The 26,779-nt window shown below is 46.2% G+C and overlaps 1 protein-coding gene and 1 non-coding gene across 2 annotated transcripts; one reads left to right on the forward strand and one right to left on the reverse strand.

Moving 5' to 3' along the window:
* Window positions 1-8,285: 8,285 nt before the first annotated feature.
* On the forward strand, window positions 8,286-8,358 carry Trnak-uuu (transfer RNA lysine (anticodon UUU)). The gene has a single exon. It is a non-coding gene; the product is annotated as a tRNA-Lys (tRNA).
* Window positions 8,359-11,531: 3,173 nt separating this feature from the next.
* LOC128273801 (leucine-rich repeats and immunoglobulin-like domains protein 3) lies at window positions 11,532-22,628 on the reverse strand. The gene is made up of 6 exons (XM_053011842.1): window positions 22,342-22,628; window positions 15,188-15,262; window positions 14,755-15,036; window positions 14,014-14,665; window positions 13,765-13,933; window positions 11,532-13,693 (listed from the first exon to the last, which is right to left on the reverse strand). The coding sequence occupies exons 1-6, from the start codon at window positions 22,626-22,628 to the stop codon at window positions 11,532-11,534; spliced, it is 3,627 nt and encodes a 1,208-aa protein (XP_052867802.1).
* Between the last annotated feature and the right edge of the window lie 4,151 nt (window positions 22,629-26,779).

Genomic DNA, 26,779 nt, shown 5'->3' on the forward strand with positions numbered 1-26,779 from the left:
CCTCAACAGACTGGGTCAGTTTGGTGCGGAAACGTAGCTGACCCTTTCGATAAATATGTACCGGAACAAACCATAAAAAGCGTTTTCATCTATTTTTCATGCATATAGCCTATCGGTGTAAAACCACGAATAAATAAATTGGGAGCAGTATTCTCACCCGAAGACCTTCAAAAATTCGTTAGCACTGTCGAAGATGCTGACCCAAATTCAAGCTGCTTCAAGATGTTTCGGATACTTTGCGAAGAAAATGTTCAATGAAGAGCATAATCGCATTCAGCTCCGATATCAATCAGTTTAAGAGAAAGTGTGCTTACGCTTCAGAGTGCTTTCACTTATCACTATATGTGTTTAGGAAAATTTTATTGATTGATTTAGGATTTGCATTCGCCATTCGGGTTCTGGGTCGTTTTAAACATAAAGCAATACGGTGATTTTGTATGCATCTGATTATCTGTACAGCGTGTTGAGGTTGTGCGGTAAAAAATGCCATTCGTGACACATAATTGGTATGAAAACAAAATGTTTAAATTTGTTAACCAGTCAGCCCTGCTCGTGTTAAACCGTATGTCATGCTAAAAATGTCTCTATCAAGCAGCACGCTTTCACTAACAGACACCAAACTGAGCGTATGACAAAATTTTATTCCACAACCTCCGGTTTACAGCGCAACATAAAAACAAGCAAGACGGGCAGGTAAAAATTAAAATTTTAATTAATTCATAATATTCCCACCACAGACAGGCTGCCATACGCAACACATTAGATTGCAAAGCCAAATCAAACTGAAGTGTAGCAAAACAGGAGCTTTAGGAGTACCGAGGATACTCGCCAGCCTCAATAGCGCTCTATTTGATTTACATTAACCGTTACTGCAAAATATGTTTTTGATGAAGAACTTTGGAATTGACCTGTGAAAGCGAAAGAAGGTTTAGTAAAGGATAATTATACTGTAATTTAAACCAATCAGCAATCCTTCATTAATCATTAATCGTGAATTCTTATTTTTTATAAATGATTTTGGATACAATATCAATTTTTTAACTCTTAAAAGTGTTTAAGAAAGTCCGTAAGATTACTTAATTAACATAAACTGGCAAAAATTCTTGTTTCTAATTTTACACAATCTCACTTTTGCTACGCTCTGTCCTAATACCCTATGCTAACCCTTCTCACGTCAACTACACAACGATGGGATGCTAATAAAATCTTACTAATAATTGATGTGAAAATATTTACCCTGCTAGTGTCGGGCCAACACGAGCCAACCCACAAATCGAGTGCGACGACGACGACCAAGTTAGCCAATTTTGGAGACTACAATAATGGTACCATAAAGTGTCGCTTGAATTCAGGCACTACCGGAATGTAATGGCCGTAGACCCTCCCGAAAGCAAAACAACCTTTTATTTGGTTGTCCTAACCTAACCCTAACCCTAACTACCAACATGCTCGTGAGACTGGCTTATCGTCTTGCGTCTTGTTGGTTTAACCTTTTTCTTCTGTTGAGCTTAACTCCTGCTCTGAAGGGTCGGTATTATCTTAAGATTACATTAGCATACTCCATTTAGATTTCAAATATATTTAACGGTCTCGTTGAATTTATTAATTAAACCTTTGTATAAAAGTACACTGGAACGACCTGCGAAAGGTTGGCAGATGATCAAACAGAGCATAACATTCGGCTCATAAAACACTTAATTCATGAAAGAAAAGAAAACATAAAGTGGGCAATAACAGAGCACATCTTTAAGCGCACTTCATAAGCATTTATCTTTTCGCTGCGTATTTTTGACTGCATTATTTCCACAAGCATAGCCAATTAAAGTGACACAGAACGAAACAAGGCAAACAACGCGACATAGTTTTTAATGCCTTTTCTGCACTCATCTTCGGCCACTCTGTGCCATTTTGGCTCGGAACTGGAGCCGTTTTCCTTTCGATAGGCTTACCATCTGAGTTTAATTAAAAGTTTCCTCTTGTTAATTTGCCAAAACGAATCACCAACAAACAAGAAACACTGACAGGCCCATTTCTGTTCCGGTTTCGTCTCAGTTCAAAGTGAAACGACGGAGCGAATTTGCAACTGGCGCGATTCATCTATCAGCGGCAAAGTGCTGGACAGTTTGCAAGCTGAAACAATTTCCATTTATTTTTCGACACTTGAACGATGCAGCCATTTTAATTGTTGCCACTACTTCCTCTATCACCACCTCACCGCACATCGTCAAGTTGCAACGGCTAGAAATGAGGGTGGAATCCATATCCAGCGCCATTCATTACATCATCACTCATTTTAATTCATTTTTCATCCATTCCCACTGCGCTGATGAGCAGGAAGCTTGCATCTGTGCCCGGTACTTTGCGCGACCCAGATCCGGCTCCTCGTACCGGAGCGCCATGGACATAAACCTAGGATAACGAATGAATTTACCAGCCAAAATGGAATTTGACCATGTACGGGCAACTGAAGCAAAAAAAAACACGGAAACCGAACACGCCGGACCGACCCAAAGCTGCGCGGCGCAGTGTTTGGCTAAATGGCGAAAAACCGACGAATCAAAGCGGCTTGGATTGGAAAGCAGATTTATTTGGCGCATAAATTTTCGCAACGACTACGAACGGATTGAAAAATATTTTCTAACTTCGTAAGATGATTCGGATTTTGGACTTGACTGCCTCGTCCGATGGTCTGTATCGTTGCTGGGCTCCGGTAGGTCTAACGAAAAGTTTATCCTTCGCCATCTCCTTGGGTTGAAGCGTTTGCAAAAAGTATTTCAAAGTCATAAAGTGTGGTTCATAGATAAAACTATTTGCAGCACAATAATTGAAGCATTTTTTCCACAACAAGAGTTATGGGACATCTGGAAAGAAAAACTTTCAGTTTTCTTTTCACTTGTCAAGAAAAATAAAAATGGTTTGCATAGTAAATATAAAAGTCACTATTTTAATAACTAAAATAAGAAATTTTGTTTTAACCGTCCACCCGTGAAAGTCATTTTTAACAGGAGCCCAAACAAGGAGTAGGATAGAAATACCGTTGGTTGCTAGCCGATAGCCCATACTTAGGAATGATATTCATATTTTAAATAGTTTGAGAGGAAAAAATGGAAAGCAGTATCTTTTAGTCGGTATTTTACAGCGAAATGCGCAGCATACAGTCGGATGATTCCATCCAACAAACGCCACATCATTGGTACGGATGACGAACCCTACTGCTGCACCAAAAATGTATTTACAGCTTGCCGAAGCTTTCTTATGCCAATGGCGAGCGTGCTTTCTGGATGGTCCAAACTTAAGTGAAATAGATGAGTCATTTAACATGCATGTACATCAAAAATGCAATGCAATCTTGTAGCGGAATTTCGTTGTGAGCATAAAACACATTCAATAGCACGGTAGCAATTACTAATCATTTTTCACCAACTACAAAGTAAAACAATAGTGTACTGGTTTGTTATCTTAACTTTGAACATAATTCGGTTACTGTTTTAATTGTTGTGTTTACTTATTATTTATTGATTGACATGCAAAGGCTGCATAAATTCTCTAAATTTATGCAGCTTTCAAATGGCATGTAAGATTGTAAATATATTATAGGGTTAATAAGAATGAAAGAGACATGTGAAACATAAGGTTTGAATAATGTTATGTCTACTTCAAAACACTGAATCTACGCACGGATTACCTTTTCATTCTATTCAAAAACATTCCCGGTTTTTTCTAGAGAAACATCGAGACATAAAGTAATGTTGAAAATAGCAGTAACGATAAAATTATCATTTTACAATGATTTCAAACTTCTCGTGGAAAATAAGAATTTAAATTAAACCTACTTACCTTAAAATGTACTTGTAGTCGCTTAAAAAAAGTTTGCTCCAAAGCAACATCAGACATATGAAAACACAGTATGTACAATTACCACAACACATTGCAATTTTACACATCCGGGGACACCTCATTCCCATGGGATAGATAACCAACGCACTTGAAATAACTTGTAAACTGTTCAGCTTGTAGAGTGTCCTGAAATGCCTTGCCACAGTATCGGAAGCTTTCTTCCGTGGCAGTAAAATTTCTCAGGCTCGAGTAGGCTCATAGACCAATTCATAGAATAGACAATCCTTCGGGGAGTCGTCTCTTGTGCCCTCCACATAGCCTTCGTACGTAGAAGCCACGCTAATTTTTGTGGTTCGTTCACATATTGAAGATTAGTATTTTTCCCCATGCACCGATTATGGAGAACATTACATTTTCTCGTTAAGCTGCACCGTTATTTATTTATCATTTTTTGTTCCTGTTTGGTCCGCCTCAGGCGTAATCGTTGAAGATGTAGGCACCTGTTTCACAACAGTTACAGTAGCTTGTCTTCTACCCTTTTGGTTTTTTTTGTTGTAATAAGCCTTTCCATTCGAGACGAGTGTGAAGAGAAACTTTCTGCGTTACAACTAAAATGAAGTTGCAACGAGCCGGCTTGTTGCAACTTTCGCACCGGAGATAGAGTAAGTTGTGTGTGCGCCCCGGCAGATGTCTTCAAATGCTCTTCATTCGAATAAGAGTTCACATCAATTATTAAGCGAGTCAGTGCTTGTAGTTGGTACTTAGTAAACCTACGGAACCCAAAAAAAAACAAAACGGGATGCTGCTATCCGCCGCGAGCCACGAGAAGATGTGCCGTTTTCCGACATTATATTTTAAACCCGAGCAGCTGGCACAAAATTCGCTTCCGCCCACTTGCGCAGTGAAACTTTTAACCTCAGTGCCTCAGCTTTGGCCACCGACCCCGTTCGAGCCTCAGTTGCATCATTTCATGGTCGATTTTCACGCCCCACCACCATATGCAAGTTCGCCGCAGAAGGGATTAAGTTTTTATGCTTGCAGCCGCCCAGCCCAGCCAGCTGTTGGCAGTTTGATGCCGCTTCCTTACGCGGTGGCCCCTTCGGTTATTACACGGGGTTTTGTTGAAATGATACAAAAAGAACCCGTTGCCTTCCGCTACGTGCGGTGCGATTGTGCGCGAAATGGAGAGATTTTTATTGAAAGCGGAAAACGTGCGAAATTCACCAGCCGGTTTTTCCGACGTCCGGCCGTTCGAGCCACTTCCGCCACGAAAGAGCGAGGGACCCCTGACACGAGCCTCTTTTTGGTGCCGAACCCATGTTCAGCAGTATTAATGCTCTTTGTAATATTTCGTTCTGCCAGCTGCCCAGTGGCTCGTTCTAATGCACGCTTTTTGTTTCTATTCTACAGTAACTCCTTATCAGGCGCGCGTCATAAATGAGAAAAGTTCGGACGAGAAGATTTTCGGCTTGACAACAACGAACAGCTTTGGACACCACGCTACGTGAACCAGCCCAGTTACGAAAACTATTTACTTTTTCATCTGTGCATTAACCAACTAATCACGTATTGCGGAGCAACTTGGTGTTTCAAAGTGTTTCAATATCACAAAAAAATAAGGAAATTTTCTATGGAAATTGTTATGATGACAATAAATAATAAATGTTTAATCCGAATGGCATTAAAAATCCTAGTCCGCTTGATCCAAAATCGATTGAATGGTTTGATTCTTTCAACGCGCACTCTTAAGCCGAAAAACCGCAAAAGTACCTCCGGAACGCGTTTTGCTTTATCCGACGCCACACATTTTAAGCTAATGCTACCACAAACCCAATACCTGGAATCTACAATAAAAGAACTCCACTCAACTCCATCACTCCATGGACGGATTGTTTATGCAAAAACGTTTTTTTATGGCAGTGGAACCTCCAGTAAATAGATTGGCACAGGATCACCGGCCATCATCACTGGCCGGGCCATCAAAATTCGAGTAGACGTCGGAGCACAGCACGTGGTAGCTTATTTCATTGAATATGTAAATGTATCCTCACACCCGTACGATGCGTCCTTTTTGAGGTACCTGGCCTAGTGATGTGGCTGCGTCGTTGCAATTTATGCACACCGTTATGCACACTGGCCATGCATAATCCTGCACTTCGCACCATTCGGCCGTCAAATCCACTGCCACTTAGCAACCACCTGCAACTAGCGGCACTCCATCGATGGTATGTTACATTTTTAAAATCCTCCCTCGCGTCAGCCTTCCCCGGACAACCCACCTGAATTCATAAAACACACTGGCTGTAAAGTACTGGTCACCCATCGTCGTCATCATTAGCGATGCAAATGTGTTGAATTTGAAATTACCAAACTTTTGATTGAATTTTTGTAACTCCATTGGTGTGGAGCGCTGGCGCTGTGAAACGTTTTCTATCGCCCTGAGAATCCTTTTTCCAGAGACTGTTATATCGCGTAAGGTCACGCGTAATACGGACGTGATGGATTAGCACACATTGGCACCGAACATGAACATAGTAGCCTCACATAATTTAAATTGCATTAAGTGTGATGAAGAGCTTAAATGCACTTCGAATACTAACATTTGTCTAGTTTTCGTGTGGCTTGGTGCAAAGCGAAAAAAAACTATTGACGTGTCGCTAATCACGTTAATTATAGATTAGACGCTATGGACGTCCTAATCCATAACGAAGCAAAGGACATCACAAGAATGGATTGTGAATAAAATATTATTGTGCTGAAAGTGACACTGTTTCATATTGTTGAAGGTTTTGCAATGCGCTTCAATGTTCAACATAAAGTGAAAGAAGTATGAAAAAATCACAAAAATACATAAGGTGTATGTGTATAGGTTTAATCGTTTAAGGGTCCCGAATTCATTTAATTAATCAACTAAACTGACTAATTAAAAATTAATACGAACAAACGAAGGAGTTGATTTCTGAATAAGGTAAAGGTTATAAATTTCACTTCATATTGTAAGTAAAGCGAAATAATTGGAATGCGAAGTTTAGTTAGATCATTCCAAACAAAATGCATGCTGACGGTTTCAAACGCTCATCATTGTTCTGAAACACATGGGAAAATTGTATGCTAGAATGACGAGTAAAGTAAATTTGCATGTTTAACCAGCTTCACCACCAAAGCATTGGCAATATCTCCGGCTGTTCCACTGCTCGCTCGACCGGTCGGAAGGAAATTCTGCAGCAGATTGTGATAAATGATCCGGTTGCAATGCATTCCCTCAATGCAATTTACCCCAAAACCAGTACCGAAAGCGTGGAGTAGCATACATCGGTCCGAAGGATGGCCAGTTGAGCGGTTCCAACGAGAAACTCGCGTCCATCGGTGGAATGTTGACCAAAAAAAACCATAGCTGACGGTTTGCGAAAATCAATGCTACCAAACCATTCAGTATCATCGTGACAATGCTGGCCCATACTGGTCGGAAGTACTGCAAATGCACTACGAGATCCTTCGGTGTTGCTGGCCATGTTGCGGAAGGCGAAAAAGAACCGTTTGTGTTGCGCTTTATCCTTCCATTTGGCTAGATGCTTCATGGACCTTGCAATGGGCGATGATTGTTTATGCCGTCCTCCGGTGCGGGACTACAACAGAAACTTGCTGACACCGAGCTAAAAAATGCCAGTACCAGTACCTAGGTGAAAATGCATGCCATTCGAATTCTTGATCTCCCCACACGGTATTGAAGAAATGTCTAGGACCTCATGTATCACGGCCAGCAGTACAGTGCAGAACAAGTTTTACACAGCATACTCCAAAGCAATAATAGAAAAACCTTTTCGACACTATCTATTGCATTAATGCATACAATTGTACGGAACGAATACGTATCTTCTTCAACTACAATAAATTGACTTTTAAGTTATGTCAATTTCATTTCTGAAACAATCAACTTAATTTCCCTTTCTCGATAAACGCAAGTCTGAAATGAAACATGTGATATTGATTCATTTAATAAATAGCACAATACATAAACGAAAAAATAAAGTGTTTTTTTTTAGTTTATTGATCGTCCATATGTTTATTGAGCCTTGTCTTCATACCTTCGCCATCGGCCTTTCAGCGAATATTTCTAAAATCTTTTCAATGTTCCGATTTTAATCGATCCGATAGATAAGTGTTTTATTAACTGTCTAATATTATGATATGCAGGGCAATTATCCCTTCAAAAATGTTTTACTTTACGAAATGATCGAAATATATTATGTTTCTGTTATTCAGTTATGATACTTATATTTAGTTCGCAAACCATCCGCCGTAAAGCTCCGTTCGCAAATCACGCGCAGCTTTACTTTCTCACCCAGATGCCTTCGGTTAGACATCAGCGCAGGCAGAGATAATGACGCATCCTTGCATCCGGGACGCCTAAGGCAATCGGTTGCAATAGGCACCTGCTTTCTCCAGCGGCCCGGATAGCTCAGTCGGTAGAGCGTTGGACTTTTAATCCAACGGTCTAGGGTTCAAGTCCCTATTCGGGCGGGGTAATACCTTTTTTGCCTATATTATAACAAAAATGGTTTCCTACGTATGCAAATTTCCAATGCATTTCATACACAACACCGAAAACGGCGAAGATAGTGGAAAGCTAACTAGTGATGATCAGTAAACAAAGCTGAGAGAATTGCCTAAAAAATTGTAGAATAAAGCGATGAGGAACTGGAACAGTGCAAGAAGTGTAGTGTGTCGAAGACTCAGAGAAATAATTCAGCATTTTGTGATCGTGTTTCTTTATTTGTCCATTATTTCAATACATTACATAGAATTGGTTTATCTTTGTTAAATGAATTGCTGTACTTAGTCTAATATTCGCAATAAATAATGGTTTCCTTCTTATCTTAGATGCAATGTGTCTGCATTTCTCAACAATAGAAATGCTACATGGTTGGACGATTGTGTTTAGTTTACTAAGACTCGACGATTCTGTTTCGACATCTTTCATAACACGTTTTGGTTATTGAAGCAATAATCCTTGCTCTCGGTTTGTAATAATTATTATGTTTTTTTTTCTTATTTACGCTATATGTGGTGACCAGTTAAATCGTTAGTTGTAGCCTGTACGTTAATACTTTGTCCTGGTGGAGTGGTTAGCTTTGTGTGTGATACTTGAAACAGTGGTAAAATGTTTCAATTTGATTCACAATATTTTCGGTATAGTTTTGGTAAGAATTAGCTAGTATTGAGCCTGAACGAATACGGAACAATTCAATAGACGCTTTTGTCCTAGTCTGCGTGTTTCACGGTTTCAATTACGTGTACCGTTTGCGGAGAAACATTTGTTAAACCAAATGTTTCATGAGGGACCCAATGTATGAAGAAAGTGGTTTGTTGTAATATCGTATTTAAAAAATGTATATGAAGAAAACTAACCGATTTTATGAAAATACTGCTGTCTGTATAAGGCATTGCTGTCATGAAAGTTGTCCAAAAGAATGTCCATGCATGTGTTTATTATTTTAATCGCACTTTTTGTTTAATTTATGTAACTTCTACGCTTCTACCAAGTTTAAGCGACAATTCTCAGAAATGCAAAGGCAACATCGTAAGTTTTGTTGTATCGAAGGCTTCCAATCATAAACATTATCAACACTATCTAAGGAACTTTCCATTTGAAGAAGAAGATGTAAATTTTGACGAAGTTGATGTAAAAAGTACGAGCCAATTAGTTGTTTAGCTTCGAAGAGGCGCTTTGTGATCTTGCATAGCTAGTAGATTCCTTCAAAAACCGAACTTGCCACTGTGACTTGACTGTGTGTAGATTAGTAAGCTGATTCGTTTCAATGTGACGATATCTTTGGTTTTCAAACATTTTTTGTTGTTGAATCACAAAAATCATATTCATGAAATAAAAACCTTAAAAGCCTCTTGGTGTACTTGCGAGTGTGTAAGAGTTCTTTTATGTTAATTGTATAATGTTATGTTAATTGCGTTAGCTAGGTACCGTCACATTGAAAGACAAATCACAACGCAGCACAATATACCTCACGTTGTAAACCATAATCGGGTTTCGGCGAGCAGCATGGCCGCAAAACAATAGGCACTTGACCGATCGAAACTGTGTAGCAATTCACAATGGTACGTGTTAGTATTTGAATTTAACTTGTTTACTTTCCAAATGTTATATCTGGCTAAGCAGCATGCATTAGAAGATGAATCAAATGCGTATAAGAGAAAGCATTGCATGGATAAACTAGAAAATTAAATGAAATCACTATACTTATTCTGTTTTTCAACTGTACTTATCTTAATCTAACTTAAACTCGTCGCTTCGCGTCCCTAGCGTTGCTATGGGGGCTAAACAAAACCAAAAATCACAGATCAGAATTCGCTAACAGATAAATTTATACAACTCAGGGTCACCTTAACCAATTATTCTCAAGTTATCGAATCAACAAACAAAACAAACGTTAGGGAAACATATTAACACAAAACCAAAGGATAAAGTGTAACCTTTACTCTTAGCACAGATAAAGTTGGAAGAAGAAATGGGAAGATAATATATCACACAACTCAATTCACGCACACACACCAAACACCTTATCATTAGCATCCTGTAATATCGCCAGCAACACTCAAAGCACTTATCCACTATCTCAGGCTGTCCAAACAATCCTTCCTCCACTCACTATCATCTATGTTTTCAGTCCAAGCACTTAAAAATCACAATCTAATAATGGCGCAGATGATGGAAGCATTTGATGGACCATGAAAATCGACTTGGTGAAGCAATTTGGATTGGGTTTTGTTTTGCAAAATATGAACCATACAGTGATTATTGTAAACATTTTTTTAGAATTTGACACATTAACCGGTGCTGGAATGACAACAAATGCGTGAAAACCGTGAAACTTGGGGCCAAAAGCCAACGCATGAGCAAATATTAATTTTACAAAGTCGAGCAACTTATGGTTCATCAAACGCCACCAGTCTGTCTTTTGTGGCACTTTTCCTTATCCGTCTCACCGTAAACCCGGCAAAGGCGAGGAAGTAATAATTTCCTCTGCAATCCCAACCCGAAATTTCATAACCACGCATGCAAAACACAAGAATTTCAACAAACCAAGGACACCGTCAACGTTGGTTTTAGGCCGTCACGTGCATGGTATTTACCAATGCACATTTTGCTAAAGAAAAGAATATCGCACAAAAGTATGTACAAATGACCCCTGTGGGAAAATATTTGCATCACAACGGTCTCATCCTAAACAGTGTAATGCAAACCATGCGGCAAGTCGTGTGTTTCTATGACCTCCCCTATTGAATTGATTCTCACTTTTTTTAATAACAACAAAAAGGAACTGTTCTATTCAATAACCGATAAACGACCGAGTGACATTTTGTGGCATCTCACTCGTGAACGAAACTAAACTGAAGGAACTTTTTTCACACGGTCGCTAATCTAATGTCGCCCCATTCGAACGACCGCCTATCGCTACAGGAAATGGGAATCTAGCTTCAAACGTCTCTGGAATGATCGTGCCTTCCCCGATGTGGGTTAATTCCATCTTCGTGTCAACATTTTGAGCAGTATCGACTAAAAAGGAGGATATTTGGTGTTAGTAGTAGCGTTTGGAGTTTAAAACAAGCTGCCGACGGCAGTCCAGCTGCCGTTTTGGCGCTTCTTCCCATCAGACGTGGCGGTGGTAACGCCCTATCTACCGGTTCAGGTCTCCCATCGTCATCGAATGCCGGCCGTAAGCCCGATCAGCACCGGTTAACGTGCTCCCGGTGCTACTGCCCGTCCCAAACCCACTGCTAACCGTCGACGTGGGCGCCCCGTACTCGTCGATCGATCGTTCCATCGATTTCGTTCGATATTTCGCCGGCTTTTCCACCAACCGCGGATTCTCCAGCAACAACTGATAGAGTTGGTTCACCTGTATTTGCTGTTTGTGCTGTTGCTGTTGATGGCGGCTGCTGCTTTTCTTCGGCGGTAACACAGGATCGGCGGACGATTCGAGGGATGTTGTCTTGAGGGCACCGTCTCCGCCCGCAGACGACGGCACAAACGCGGGGAAGGTTTGTGAAGTTGGCATACGTGCGGCCACTAGAGCCGCCGGAGGTAACATGTGGTGATCGTCACCCGGATCGTTAGCGTGGTGTCGCGATGAAGTAGGACCGATCGTCGATGAACCCATCATTAGCACAGCCGTCGTTGCGTTGATTGGCGGTATAGCTGGTGGTGGTTCGAGCCGTGGATCCAAATCGGGATCGTGCGCATCGTCCGACGACAGATGACGCTGGTGTTCGAGTTCGAGATCGCTCGAGTGCTTCCGAGTCAGCGAATGAAGCAAACACTTTAGATCTTCCCGGCTGCTTCGATGGGCCGCATTCGTGGAGCCCGTGGCCGATGCACAATCACCGCCGGTGCCCGAATCCTTCGACGATAGATCATCATCCAGATCGTCCGAATCTAGCTCAGTGGACCGTGCGTTCGTTTTCGCCACAACCTTTGTGTAGAACCGTGGATCACGGCCCATGCTTCGTGATCGCCCCTCAACATCTTCTTCATCAACGTTCGTCGTCAGAGAGCCACCACCGTTTGCCACCATCGGGATGAGGTACTCGAAGTATCCGGCTGGAGTGGTCGACGTTCCGACACCGCTGCGTACGATCAAGTTCGGCTGGTTAATCTCCATGCCGGTCGCCAGGTCAAACTCGCCATCCTCGGAAACTCCAGCGCCACGAAGAAGTCGCTTCTCCATGCGGTACATTCCGATTAACCAGACGACCAGTGCGAGTAACACGCAGGCCACCAATACCGCCACTATCTGCACCGTTGAATCCTTCATCCAATCGAATGATCCCGTTGCATTTTCCTCCGCCAAACTTCCGCCGCTTGCTCCTCCGTAACCGCCGTCACCCAGCACCGAACCGTGCATATCCTCGGGTCCTTCAACCACCACCAATCGCGTCGAGCCGGTTTCGCTACCCAACTCACTCTCGAACCAACACTCATACAGACCGGCATCGGCCAGCTCCGTGTCAACGATGAGTAGCAACAAACCCTCGTCCGTGACAAAGTGACGCCCGCCACTCAGTGCTACCGGTTCGCCATCCTTGAGCCAGAAAACGTTAGCTGGCTTCGGAACCGTTCCGGATCCTCCCCCAGCTGCCGATGGCGACGATGCTTTGCATCGCAACACGCTAGGCTGGCCGATCGGAATGAGCAAACTGTCCATGCCGCTCGATTCACCACCACCCGGCAATATCAACGGCGTCTCCCACACCACCACCGATGCATTGGCACGGATGACGCCGGCCGGATTTTCCGCCGTACAGCTGTACACGCCCGTGTCAATCGGCCGCGCGTTCAATATCAGAAAAGCGTTTTCGTGTGGAATGACCCGCATGCGACGATCCTTGGCCGCGGGGAAATCGTTGCCACCGTCTTTCTCCCACGAAATCTGCGGCTTGGGATCGCCGGCCGCATCACAGTCCAGTCGGGCCACTTTGCCCGCTTGCACACTCACGTCGGTGGGTGTTTTGCGAAACTTTGGGTACGTCCCGACGGTCACTTTAACCTTCTGGGAGTACACCACACCGTAAGAGTTGGTGATGATGCACTGATACTTGCCAGCGCCCGGCTGCTGTATGTTCGGAATGGTCAACACCGACCTTCCGATCGTGCCGTTTTCGTTGTCATCATGAACCACGGTATACTGCGTCTCCGGGAGCTCCAGATTATCCTGCTTCCACTTGAACGTCATCCGGTCGGCCGCCGTCGAGGTGGCCCTGCACACGAGCACGACGTTGGTGCCACGAATGCCGAGCTGCGATTGAGGCTCATCGATCAGGTGCGGTTTTGGTGAATCGTCTAAAAGCGAAATAATTCGTCACTCACCGATCAATCATCGGAAGGACGGATTTGCATTCTTTAGTACTTACAGCATGAAAAGTTGGTCGCATGCAGATCACGGATCAGCCGATTGCGTAACCAAATCGGATAGATACACTCGGCATCGATCTGGAACACCTCTTTTCGCTCCTTGATCCAATGGTAGAACCAGGCCAGATTGCAGTCGCACAGCAGATTTGTGGAGTTCATAATTAAATTCTAGAAAATGGAGAAACAAAGGCGTAAATGTGTTAATACGATACCAAAAAAAAATTCTCCACGGCTCCTAAATGTCATACCTTCAGGCGAATGGTATCCTTAAAAGCGTTATTCTGAATCGACGAGATGTTGTTCTGGCTTAGCTCCAACAGTGTGAGGGACTTCAGCCCCAGGAACGCATTCCGGCTGACGGACTTGATTTCGTTCGCATTCAGATACAAACGCTCCAGCTTGCCCAGCCCCAGGAACGGTCCACGCATATCCTCGATCGTCCACGAGATGCGATTTTCGTTCAGGTACAACGTTTCCAGGGCTCTCGTTTCGTTGAACGTGCCCTCACCAATCGCGGTGATGCTGTTGCCCTGCAGCGAGAGCGTTTTCAGTGCGGACAGTTCCTCGAACGTGTAGCGATCGAGCGACCGGAGCTGGTTGTAGGACAAATCTAGGCTGAGCAGCTTGGGCGTAAACTCCCACCCGGAGTGCTCGATCTCGACGATTGCATTCCGGGCCAGGGCCAGCGTGGTGAGGCTGGTCAAATTGAACAGCCCACCCTTGCGGATGCTGCGAATGGTGTTGTTGTTCAGCTCGAGTAACCCGATCGTCGTTAGCCCGTGGAACACGCCATCCATCAGCGCCGGAATGCGATTGTTGTTCAGCTTCAGGCTCTTCAGTTGGTTCAAGTTTTGAAAGGTTAAGCTTTGCACTTCCTCCAACGCGTTGCTGCTAATTTCTCTGCATAGAAACAAACCGCAAACGCAAAAAGAATCAGATTTATTGCACATTATCGACGCCGACCTCTGTTTTATCTACTTCCAACTTACAGTCGCTTCAGTGACGCCAACCGGTCGAAGGTACCTTTCGCCAGGAGCGTTAGTTTGTTAAAGTTCAAATTCAGATACTGAAGACTGTTCCGGTCCGGAAACGCCGTGTATTGCAGCTCCTGGATTGCGTTCCGGGACAGATCGAGGAACTTCAGGGCCGGCAGAGCGGCTATCGCCTCCACGTCGATCGTATCGATTTCGTTGCCCGATGCGTACAGTTTAATCAGATTCCTTAAGCCACTCAGCACCGGCAAGCGGGTCATTCGATTGTGGTTCAGGTTTCTTCGCGAATGTAAGGAGAAAAAAAAAGTGAGAGAACCATAAAACACACAGTCAAACGGCCCACAAAACAATAAATCAACACACGTTCCGTTCACTTGCTACGGAGCTGACACGTTTTATGGTTCCGTTGGGGGGGGGTTTTCATACTTACAGCACTTGCAGTTTGCTAAGGTCGGTCAATTGCGCTGCGATCACATCATGGGTTAGACGATTGGACGCCAGTTCCCTGTCGAGTAGAAACGATAACACGGGAACAGGATTAGAGCAAAGTACGGCAGTGGAATCGCTACGATAGTTGGCATTTTGCTGGCAGTCATGCTGCGTACTAATCGATTTAAAGGCCATAAGCGTACCCCATATTTTAGTCGACATCACCGTAAATGTTTCATATCTTCTAATCTCGAGACCAAATGTACCGGCATTGATCTCAATTTATGTCGGGGCTCTAGGAACCGCATCTATTTTAATGGCATGTTTTCGTAAAAACTACCACCCGATCACGGACAAGCAGCGGGCAAGCCCTTGGGCAAATAATCGTAGCACCACAAATGCGTAGCATACTCCCGATAAGATAGCCCGGACCCGAGAAAGGTGTGCTAGAGGCAAAACTGTTTATCAAGTGTGGCACGACAGGAAGGTCCGCCTCGATAAAAAGGGGCCTTGTACCGTTGGGCAAGATAATTTTAGAAAACAAAACATTAGCACCTCTTACACGTGCCACCAAGCGGTCCCATGATCAGGCCATGATCATGGCTATGGCGCATGGCGAATATTCGAAGTGCCAACGATTCCCATGGTGTCGATGGCGGCGACTCATCATGATTTATGAGCATGGGAACGAAGCTAGAAGACGACATAGCGGTGTCAAAAACACGATCGATGTGACATATCGATGAGTATTCGATTTGAATACGTCGAAAACAAGCCACAACACTCCCGATCGTCGCTTGTTTTATACGTTTTAAGGAACACGGGCCTTCCCTGCGAAACTCCCCCGAGCGATTTCACGACCAATTACAATAAATCAAACTACTCATTCATCACCTTCGATAACGACCCCAGTTTCAGCAGAATCGATCAGCAAACCCTTCCACTAGAATTAAGTTCCTGTATTTTTTTTTTATTCACACCTCCGCCAGTTGCACAAATGCACAACCACCACCCACAGACGGCTGGCGAAGTAAATGTGTTCCGCGTCATCGCGACGGCCAACACGCCGGCACACCTTGCACGGCCCCACGCTGGCTGGCACAAACCACAAACCGGGGTGTCCGTGCCATTAAAGTTGCTTTCAGACGGGGTAAAAAAAAACCTGGCAACGATTACGCAGTCGTCTCGCGCGGTGCAACAAAGTGCACGAGTAACGCACATTTGCATTTTCCCGCGAGGCGAGCTGTGACATTATCGCCAACAGATTGAGGGTGTTGTGGTTTGTTTCCACTTGAACATTGTCGTTGTTATTGATCGGTGGTGGGGACTTTGCAAACTTCTGGAAAACTACTGTAAATTTCCGCTTCCCAGTACTGATTCTAACTGATCAGTACGTCCCGATGACGCACACGTTGCCATAAAATACGAAGTGAAACGTTTTTGGACTCAAAATATTTGCTCAACGATAGCACGCTTCCGATGAGTCATACAGATCGATCACTGTTTAGAATGGGCACGGAGGGATCTGCTTCGAGGCGATGACATCAACCCGAACAGCACAGGGGTGTGTACGGTTCGGGGAATGCAATTATTCGCTAGTTTTGCGATATTTCCACCAGAAGGGCTTAACAGAGCGATGTAGGACACCAAAACACCGAACGATCGCCACCGTCTTGATCATCAGAATAAGCAAGCATGTAACGAAAATAGCGACGTATTGCGTAATAATAAAAACCATTTGACATTCTTCGAACCTTCCTTCAGTAAAACGGCTAAATTGGATTGTTTCACCAATTTGTTATATTTAAAAAATAAACATCGATCTGCAGCATATAATGTTGAGTGTTTGGAACTAGAAAAGGGCAACGGAACCCGAATCTATAGTATTTCGCGAGCCGAACAATTCAAGTTGGTTGGAGCTCCACACCAAAACTCGGTCACGCCGTCCACAGCTGCGTATGCTAGGGCGTGGTGCTATGCTCAGCTTCCACGGCTTACAAAACGAGGGCCCGCCGAACACGGCATTAGTCACCTCCGCTAATTTGCGAAGGCGTACCGACCGTGTACCGTATGCCGTGAATGTTCGATAACCTTTGGACCGGCTAGCTAAACGATCAATTTGCAAAATCGCAGCCGTGGGTCGAGGACGGTCGCGTTTTTAGCGTCAACCGCAACATCATGGTCCGCCAGCATCGTGTACGCGGGGGTGCGCTACCGACCGGAGCGTTGCCGTCAATTTACGTAACGAGTGTTCTATGTTCGAGCCGCGGGGCCTCGAGAGGCGGTGGTGTTGGTGGACCCTATCAGGACCAGCAGCAGCAGCAGCAGGCACAACAACTGCAGCAAGCACAAATCGCTATCGTTTTAATCATTTCCCGATTAGTGAAGATTGATTTGAATTAAGTGGATTTCAAGGACCGGCCAACGGGCGGACCATTGCTGTCGCAACGCCTCGCACGACGCATCACGCAGCACGAATGTGAGAACTAAATTGCCATACATTGGCAATTTCGTGCTCAACGGCATGTGGTGGCCTTAGGGCCTTTGTCAGCCAGAATATGTGTGACAAAAAAAAGAAAACCACAGATAAAAAGCGGGCAGATGATGTCAGGGGTACCGAAATTCGGGGCGCGAAACGGAGCGAATAACGGCAAACGTTTCGCGTGTCTCTGTCTATCTGTCTGCGGTGTTATTTATCGACGGGAATCTATGATAGATCGCGGGCAGAAAACACACCGGTCCCCCATCAATCACGGCCATTTCTTCACCTTCTTAATCACTTTCCGCAAATCGCTTCCGTGGTGTGCTTGCTTATCTCGAGGTCGTGGCCGTGAACACTTAAAAATATGCTCTGCACCCAGCCAGCGCAGGATTTTCTAGCTTCTGCCAGTCCCGCCACAAAACTTTGCATGTTTGGGTTGTTTTCCTGGCAAATCCCATCCCCACCGATAAGCGATTCAGTTTTAACAAAATAAGAAAATTGAAAACCCATTTTACCTAACCCCTTTTCCCCGTTTGTGTGACAATTTCAAACAAACGCGCCAACATCGGTTCCCGTTCGATGAAATATCGGCACACCACGACCACCACTCGGAAAGTCAATAAAAATAAATACTGCAAACAAACCAACACGCTAAGATAACAACCGATCCGGGGCTGTGTGTTGCGCGCGTCCAATCGCGTGAGGGGAGTTTCTAGCGGCCGAACTTATCGCGCGCATTTGGTCTCGCAGGAGTCGCGGTCCCGTCGGTGCGCGATCTAGTGCAAAACAAACGAACTGGCCATAGTCTAGGCATAATAATAAAAGAGAAAAAAAACGGCAAACCACATCATGCTGTGCTAATGGAACTACGGAGACAGATACGCATAAAATCTACTACACCACACACGGAACGTGCCATTATAAAACACACACCGCCCCGGTTCCTGGTTGCTGAAAATTAGTTGTTTATGGTCAGGCGCAACATTAAAATGGTGGCACAGCATGATCGATGTTGCGCATATTTAATGTAATAAACATTGGTTCTACTTCGTTTTCTTGATCCCCAATTTGGGTTTGCAACCCGTTATCCGTTGGACCGGTGGCGGGTCCAGTGGTGGGTCCGGTGTAGATAACCGGTGTAGGCTGACGCCGCCATAAAAAGGAACGCCGCTAGTATCTAATCAAATCGTATCAACCGGACCGACGACCACCAATAGAGCGGGCGACAATTAACTGCGACGGACGAGTATCTTAAGAAATCGTCAAAGTTCCAGAAGCTATAGAATCAACGGAAGCTTTCAAAACATAAATACAATTTCCGTTTTTCGACAGCAGTATAAGAAGGATAGCACATTTGAAGTACAAAGTGAACACCTATCAACAGTTATGAATCTTAATGGTGAATAGCGAGCAGATCAACTGCAGTTCTAAGCAAGTGATATTTTAGGTGATGCACATTTGTTCCGAAAAGTCATGATACTCTTAAATTAAAACATGATAAGATTAGTGAAGTAACAGAGTGGTTGGCTCAATATTCACTAGCACGGTGTGGGGTAACTTAGTAAATAGAATTACTAATCATTATATCACAATGCAACTGATTTCCAAATACACATTTGTCCACTATCAAACTATCGTCCGCTAAACAATGTACCATCATCATGCGCATGTGCCGTGCGTGCTCATAAGGCGAGCATATAGCGCCTTTCCCACCGCCACAGTCCCTAATTGTTTGACAGCTGAATTGAGGCTATTCATTTGATTGTCATAAATCTTCTACAAACAAACAGATAACGACAAAGATAGTTGGATATTTCAAATGCCTATTGCAACTATCGGAGCACGCGCATACCGACCGACCCCGCCGATTGGGGAGGATGGGTCGGATCGCCCGCTTATCATCTTGAGGCAAAGGTAAGAAAAAATGTCACCCTCGCGCGTTAAAGCGAAGCATAAATAGGCCAGTTGTAGAGAGAAAAAAAACTCAAGTGAGTCGCTCATCACAAAAATAAACAAACCCATCTATCGATTGGTACACACGTCTCAGTACCGTTGGCTGCGCCCGTGTGTGTGTGTGCCTCTCTCTCGGTGTGATGGATGGTAGGAAAATAACTACGCCGAGACCTTTGTGCCCTTCGGGGAACCGGCTGTTCAAACAATCGAGAAAAGCATTTTCAACTTCAACCGACAAAAAGTAGAACATAGAACTCTCAGTTTCATGCTTTGAAAGGTTTTCACCTTTTTGTATCATGTATCTACGATATCGTACATCATGGCAAGGTGCCGAGTTTCATGTCGGGCACTCAAGTACCACACCTACTGATAATGGGCCACAGACTACGGACCATCAATCTGCTGTGATAAGAATGTTCTACATGACCATACGAGACGAGGTTTTATATTTTAACGGTGCAATATGTTTTTTTTTTCTCAATCATATACACACAAACAACCTGATGCTGACGGACCAAGAATCGCATTTCCACCTCGGCCGACGAAGCGGCCGCTTGTTAAGTGTCGAAAAACCGCCGTCGGCCACTTCAGAGAGTCGTTCCGCAGCGTTCCACCTCCGAAAGGGGGAAAAACCATGTCGGATATCGTCCGGGAAGTAGCAAAACGGGAACGTTCACGGCCTTGTTCTTCGGCCATGGCCAAAAGAGGGATCCGTCGCGTGGCCCCGGTGTTGGCGGTGCGCTGCAAACACGTTTTTCGTACGACCGCATACATCACCCGAGTAGCGTAGCCTCGGCCCCATTTGCACGAACCAGTGCGAACATTAAATGGCAAAACATCACAAACAACGCGCGGCCACTTTTCTCGATAGGCAATCGAAGCCATATACGTGAGTGGCGCACCTTTTACGCCACGCGGTTTGTGCGCCGTGCGTAAGTTCTCGGGCGCGCGAAGATCGCGATGAGAAATTGAGGTCCCGTGTCGGGGGCACCCCGGACGAAACAACGATAAGAAATTGTCCACCTTAGCAGATCTTCCGCACAGAACGGTACTTGCGGTGGCTCCATCAAAGCAGATCTGCGAGAAAAGTCGTCTGCCGTCTAGGTCGTATGACTCGCGAGGCTGATTATGTGTAGGAGTTAGTTTAGGAGTTGGCTCAAAATGGTAACGATGCTCTACACACGATACGGAAAAACGCATCGAGTGTCGAAAGGTGGAAGATGCTGCTTCCATGCAGCTGCAGCATAAGCCTCGGCTCGGCCCATGCTGACAGGGGTGTCGAGTGAAGCTCTCGCATCGATGGTGATCGTGATCGTGTTGATGGAAGTGTTTGGGAAACTCCCTTCTGTGGAGCACCCGCCCCAACAAACGAAGAATTCAGAAGGATTCATGGAATGGACAAGCTGCGCGGTAATGCGCTCTACCTCTGCTGGCTGTACCACCCATGGCAGGCGCAACATACGATCGATCAAAATAGGCACATCATCTCCGTCACGTCCGGAACGTACGCCGGACGTGCCGGAGGTGCGGACAGATATGCGGCGGCTTAACAGTTCATTAGTGAAGAACACAAAACTAGGGAAAATAAGATACATAATTACTGGAAATGAAACATTTGATTTATTCGAAAACATAACGTACCCGTAGACAGTTCCGTAATGGACAGTCCACTTTTCGCTAATACGGATGCTACACGCATCTGGCCATGCATCGATCAAACTCCACCGTGATACCGTAGGGAACACGGACTACCGATGCAAATTATTCACCCAACATAGGCAAATATAGAATCCTTCGTACGCACATTGCTCACGCTCGGGGCACTTCCTGGTCCCTCAACCCAGCGTGTGTGTCCAGGAAACATTTCCTTTAATTTGACACGGTATGTCCCCGCGCTTACACTTTCTCCCTTTTCGTCCGCAACGCCGATACTCTTCAAACCCTCCGCGGTCGTAGACCTTTTTTGGCCATTTAATTGGAAAATCCCGATCTTTGCCGGTCAATTACGCACCTTCGAGGCGTAGCCAAGATTTAGATTCGTGCGGCCAAACCGGACGACCTTTAAAAACATGCCGGCTCCATAGCTTGTCGCGACGACGAACTGCACCAAGCTGTGTGTGCGTTCCACATGGAGCTGCGTGCTGCGCACTCGATTCGTCGTCCAAATTAAGGGTCAACTGCCCCATTCCGATGATGCCGGAAATGTCACCAAAGCACGGCGCATCCATTAATTTGTCCATCGTTCGGTGCCCCCCCCTCATCCAAACCACGGAGAACCGAAAGTGCATTCCGAAAACTCTGGCCAGCCTCTGGCGTGCGATCTTCTCGCGGCGCGTCGCGTCATGTCGTTTTGAGACTTTGCATCCCGCGAGTTGCGCCACATTCGGTGCGCCAGCCATCGAGTGAAAGATCGCCGGGGTCGCGGGAAAGTGCACTTCGGCGCGTGAGTTTGTGTGTGTGTGTGTTATATTAATAAATCCAATCCGGCTGACTTTTGGCCCCTCCGGGGACATCTCATCTTCCAATGCCGACGACCAAGACGAACGTTTTGATGGGAGAGAGCGCGCGGAAGAGTGATGGGGCACGATCGACGGTAAGAAGTAATGGCTGAAATTCCCGGCTAATGGACATTTAAATAGGAACGGTCCAAACGGGGTAGAGCGAGCACGAGCGAGCAGCCGCCAGTTGGGCGCAGGTCGCAGGTAAAAGGGGGTACTTACAGATTTTCCACCCAGTGCGGTAGGTGGAACAGCGTCTTGAGGTTTTTCTTCGAGCAATCGATGGCATTTCCCAGACAGGGGCACTGCTTCTGGCAGAAGTGTCCACCGGACGCGTCCGGCTGCATTGGCATCGTGTCGCTTTCGCTGCTCGTGCCGCCTCCGTCGCTGCCGCCTGCCACCGTCGTCGTCGTCGTGGCCGCCGGGGTTGCGCCCGACGTCGATGCTGGCAGCCAAATGCCAACGCCAACGACGGCGGCAACGATGATGGTCGCAATTAATCGGAGCATTTTTATTTTTAATTCACCCGCGCCCGACGACGTGATGGGCGACGCGTGTAATGTTCACTTCCCCCCGGGTCGGCCGGCCGCCAACCAACAACGCGTGATCGCCTGACTGTGCGATCGATCACCTCTCTCGTCCCAAAGCCTTGCGCGAAGGACACAGCACAACCGATCAAGTCTTGCTACGCGCAATCTAACGCTTTGTCTAAATTGTTCTTAAACACCTCTCTCCTGGGAACACGCGCACAACACGGTGTAACAACGCGCAGTATCAACATAACAGCAGGGACGTCGCCAGAAACGTCCTCGAAGTTTCAGTGCGCTTGGCGCACACGGCGGCGGCGAGGCAGGCTAAGGTAAGGCTAAAAGAGACACCGCAGACGCCGCTCCATTGCGCGTGTCTTCCCGGTAGTAGGCACTCTTCTGTACGCGACCGCAGCATCCTTCAGCATTATTCAATCGCCTTCTGGCGGGCGCGTCGCAAATGTCACACATTCGCGGGGCCAGCACGCGTCCACTGCGCGGATCAACGTCGTTCAGCCGCCGTGGCTATGTTTATTTTCTTCGTGGCGGCGACCGGGGATGACGACGGCCCAACGCTCCGCTCACCCTGCATTCCGCTGCGTCGGCCGGCGGGGAGCATAAGGCACGCAGTGCGGGGGCACCCATCGAGCGCGGACCGTACGCGGACTGTAATTTTATTCCGTTCGATGAGAAAACCACCACCCGGCGGCGGCACCTACGGCGGCAGCTGCGATTGACGAGATGAACGTCTTTATTTTCACATTCTTCATTCGAATTTATTTTTAATGTTCACTTACACTCACACACACACACAGGGCTGGTGCGTGCGTCGCACGGTTTTCGGTGAAAAAGCAATCCGTCCGATCCGCGTTCACTGCAACTGTACCGAGAATGGTGCTCCAACCGGTGGGCCGATGGGCGATTCCCGGAAAAGCCCTCCCGCCGGTTATGACACAGCGCGCAACATGGGCATCGGCAGGAGCGGGAGAACGCTCACGTTGTTGGGCGTCTCTCTCTCTCGCTCTCTCTCTTGCTGCGATGAAATGTTTTTGTTTTGCTTTGGGCCGCGCGCGCTCCACGGGAACCCAACTGTCTATCGCGGCCTCCGACGCCCACGCCACAAACACAGCAAACCCACGCACACAACGGGAGGTTATGCTGCGCTATGTTGCAACCGAAATGGCTAGATTATGGGGCTAGAGACACAGCAATCGGTTACGACGGCGAATCCCGTTCCCGTTGGCTACACAAAGGCGGTACAGATGGCGGTTTTCCGGTTTATCGTACACGGCCAGCGCACCGGGGCCACCGATGGCACCGTTGGAGACCTATTTCCGCCCGTGGCCACCGTTCGCCGCACTTTTCCACCCGCGGTCCGACCCGATTGGTGGTGGAAAATCAATTTGAAAAGTCACACTTTTCGCAGTTTGCGACGAAAAAAGCACAACAACGGCACGGGCGCACACACACACGCGCACGACGGGAGAGTTCGATATCTCACGGTGTCTGTCAAACGCGGAGCAGGTTTGTCGCTCACTCGCTCTGGCGCACGCGCGCGCCTCCGTTTATCTTTTCGGTCCCGGGTTGCGATGGCACGCACACCACGCCAGTACGCCAAGGCCTGCGAATATATCGAACCGGTCGGAGCGCAAACCCTGAAAACCGACGATCCGCTCGATCGGAACATTCGAAACGAACTAACCGGCCGAGTCCGGACCGAGTGCTCACGAAGGAACGCGCCGCGCGCTTCGGATTCTGGGTCCGTCGAGTGGGTGCGTGCGTGCGTGTGTGTGTCTGTATGGCCGCGCGCGTGCGAGAAGTGTTTGAAGAAACGATTCTCGCCGTGGCGGACATGTGGCTTTTCAAACGGTCTCCTACGCACATACACACACGCACGCAGCGAGCGACGCATTTCTAGACATCTTGGCTCTGGCTGCTCCGATGACGACGGTGTCACGTTCCGCGGGGCAGGGGCGGAGCGGGGTACCGACGTGTGGAACGATGGGCACAGTGTGTCAAACAAGTCACCCCAATTTGCCAACGACCCAAAATCGCAGATACCTCGGAGGCGGATCTCGAAAGTTTCAGAACAGAGTCACTTTTTTTTGTGAGCCCTTGTCGACGACCCATAGTTGCCGACTCCCTCAGAGTCGGGGTTCTTGTACTTCAAAACCCCCTACCAATTTACGTCTCTCGGAAAGGCCAGGGCTTGAAACACCCAGGAACCCTGATTGACAACTGGTATTTGAATTAAATTAAAAATAAGAGACGAATGTTAGGCTATTACAGCTCAAAGTCTCTATAATACAAAAGGAAAAAAAGTAACCCCAAAGTTTGTAGATTTTAGAGTAAAGTTGTGGCACTACGGGACAAGTTACATTTTATGATTTAAGTAGTAAAACAAACATCCTGCATGTTTAGTATCCACAATCCAGAACTTCGAGGAAAACTCGAAACTTTTTGGTCAACTCGCACTCCTTGTTGGACACACCGTGCAGCATAAGAAAGGTTCGAATGGTGCCACACCAACGCATTAAGAAACCCACCCTCGTGAGTCGGTTTGTCCTCTTCGTGTTTTCAAAGACGGCGGAACGAAACCCTTAGCTCGAGGTGTGGGAGGCTTGCGGGACCGTCTCCCTCCCGCTTACTATCTCCCCGCTTGCCTTCGTTTCACTCGCACGCCCGAAAGCGTATCCGGCCATCTGCATGTCAATGCGTCGGTGGAAGATCATCTTCCCTCCGGACCCACTCCGCTATCCGATTTTAAGCGGCTGATTTATTCGATAAAGCCTAGCATAACTAACGTAGTTTATAGTCTCTCCCTCACTTCCCGTTCACTCTCCTGTTCTCTCTGCCGCGTACTCTGCCCCTTAGAGTCGCAGCATCAATTATGCGACTTACTGTGTGCGCGGGAGGGTTATTTGATACCGCGCCCGAGAAGGGCTGGAAGCCGTCCCCGTGGGTCGGCCGTGATGGTGATTCCAGAACCGACTTCTCAGCTTTCCCTAGCGAACAGGGTTTTCGGGGGAAATATCATCCAATAGAACTGCTGGGTCGCAATCAGTCGAAGAACACAAATTCATCTTCTTGATGCGATTGTCCAGTCACTGCTGGGGGCCTGTTTCTGTTTCTTGCACCCCCAAAAAGCCACAAAAATGCGAAGGGTGCCGACACTAGAGCTAATCCGATTTGAGATATTGAGCGATAGGGACTGGAAGGGCACCGCCTTTGAAGGGCGACACGGACCGACGGTTTCTTGATTGTAACAGAGAGAAAGAAGAAAGGGAACTTCGGTTTGAGCGGATCAGAAAAATGTCAACCAACTTGGCCATAGAAACCAGGATCTGACAAATTTGTTAAGGGTGTTTACGTGATTCTATACTTGAAGAAATTGCATTGTTGGGGCTGAAGAAGAAAGCGACTAGCAATCTGACCATATGGTCACAAACGACGACATTTTTCATTTGCCTTGAATTAATGAGAGTTTGCTTTGCAGTATAGCCGTATCCTTCGAGTAACATAAAGGCTGAAGCAATTAAGAAACGACCGAATTTACAGCATAACAAAATACTGATCGCTCGAAGGTGATTCCCATCACAGCACTTTGGGAACTTTGAACCTTCGTGGACAAACAAAACACAGCACGGACTTCGATGGTCTTTTTTGTCAAAGATTTGTCCGCCGAATGCTCATTGAAGTAGTACAATGCCTTTTTACCGGAATACAAGTTTGAACCATTAATCTTGCTAAAAGGAAGCATGAGAAGTGTAATGATGGTTGTGTAAACTGGCACGCCATTCTAACACCCAGGACCGAAACATATCCTTTCAGATCGTCAACCTGCAAGTTTTGCCTTCAGGGTCCTTTGCGTGACAAATCCAGTCGTGCCAGAAACGGAACGAGGATCGCCGGTATTTTTTAATGAAAGGAACACAATAAAAAAGGTGGCACAAAGCCATCGGGATCGGGCACTCCAAAATGGCAGCAAATGACGGTGCGATCGAATACGGTAGTTTGCAAATGCGAAGAACACCGGGCTTCGCACCCAGGATATTTTAACACTTTGCTGCTCCATTGCCCACTCTCTCTCTCGCTCTCCAAGTGCTTCGTTTTCTGTCCCTTATCTTATCACA

The sequence above is a fragment of the Anopheles cruzii genome, chromosome 3 (genome assembly GCF_943734635.1).
Source record: "Anopheles cruzii chromosome 3, idAnoCruzAS_RS32_06, whole genome shotgun sequence".
In the NCBI taxonomy this organism is placed as follows: Eukaryota; Metazoa; Arthropoda; class Insecta; order Diptera; family Culicidae; genus Anopheles; species Anopheles cruzii.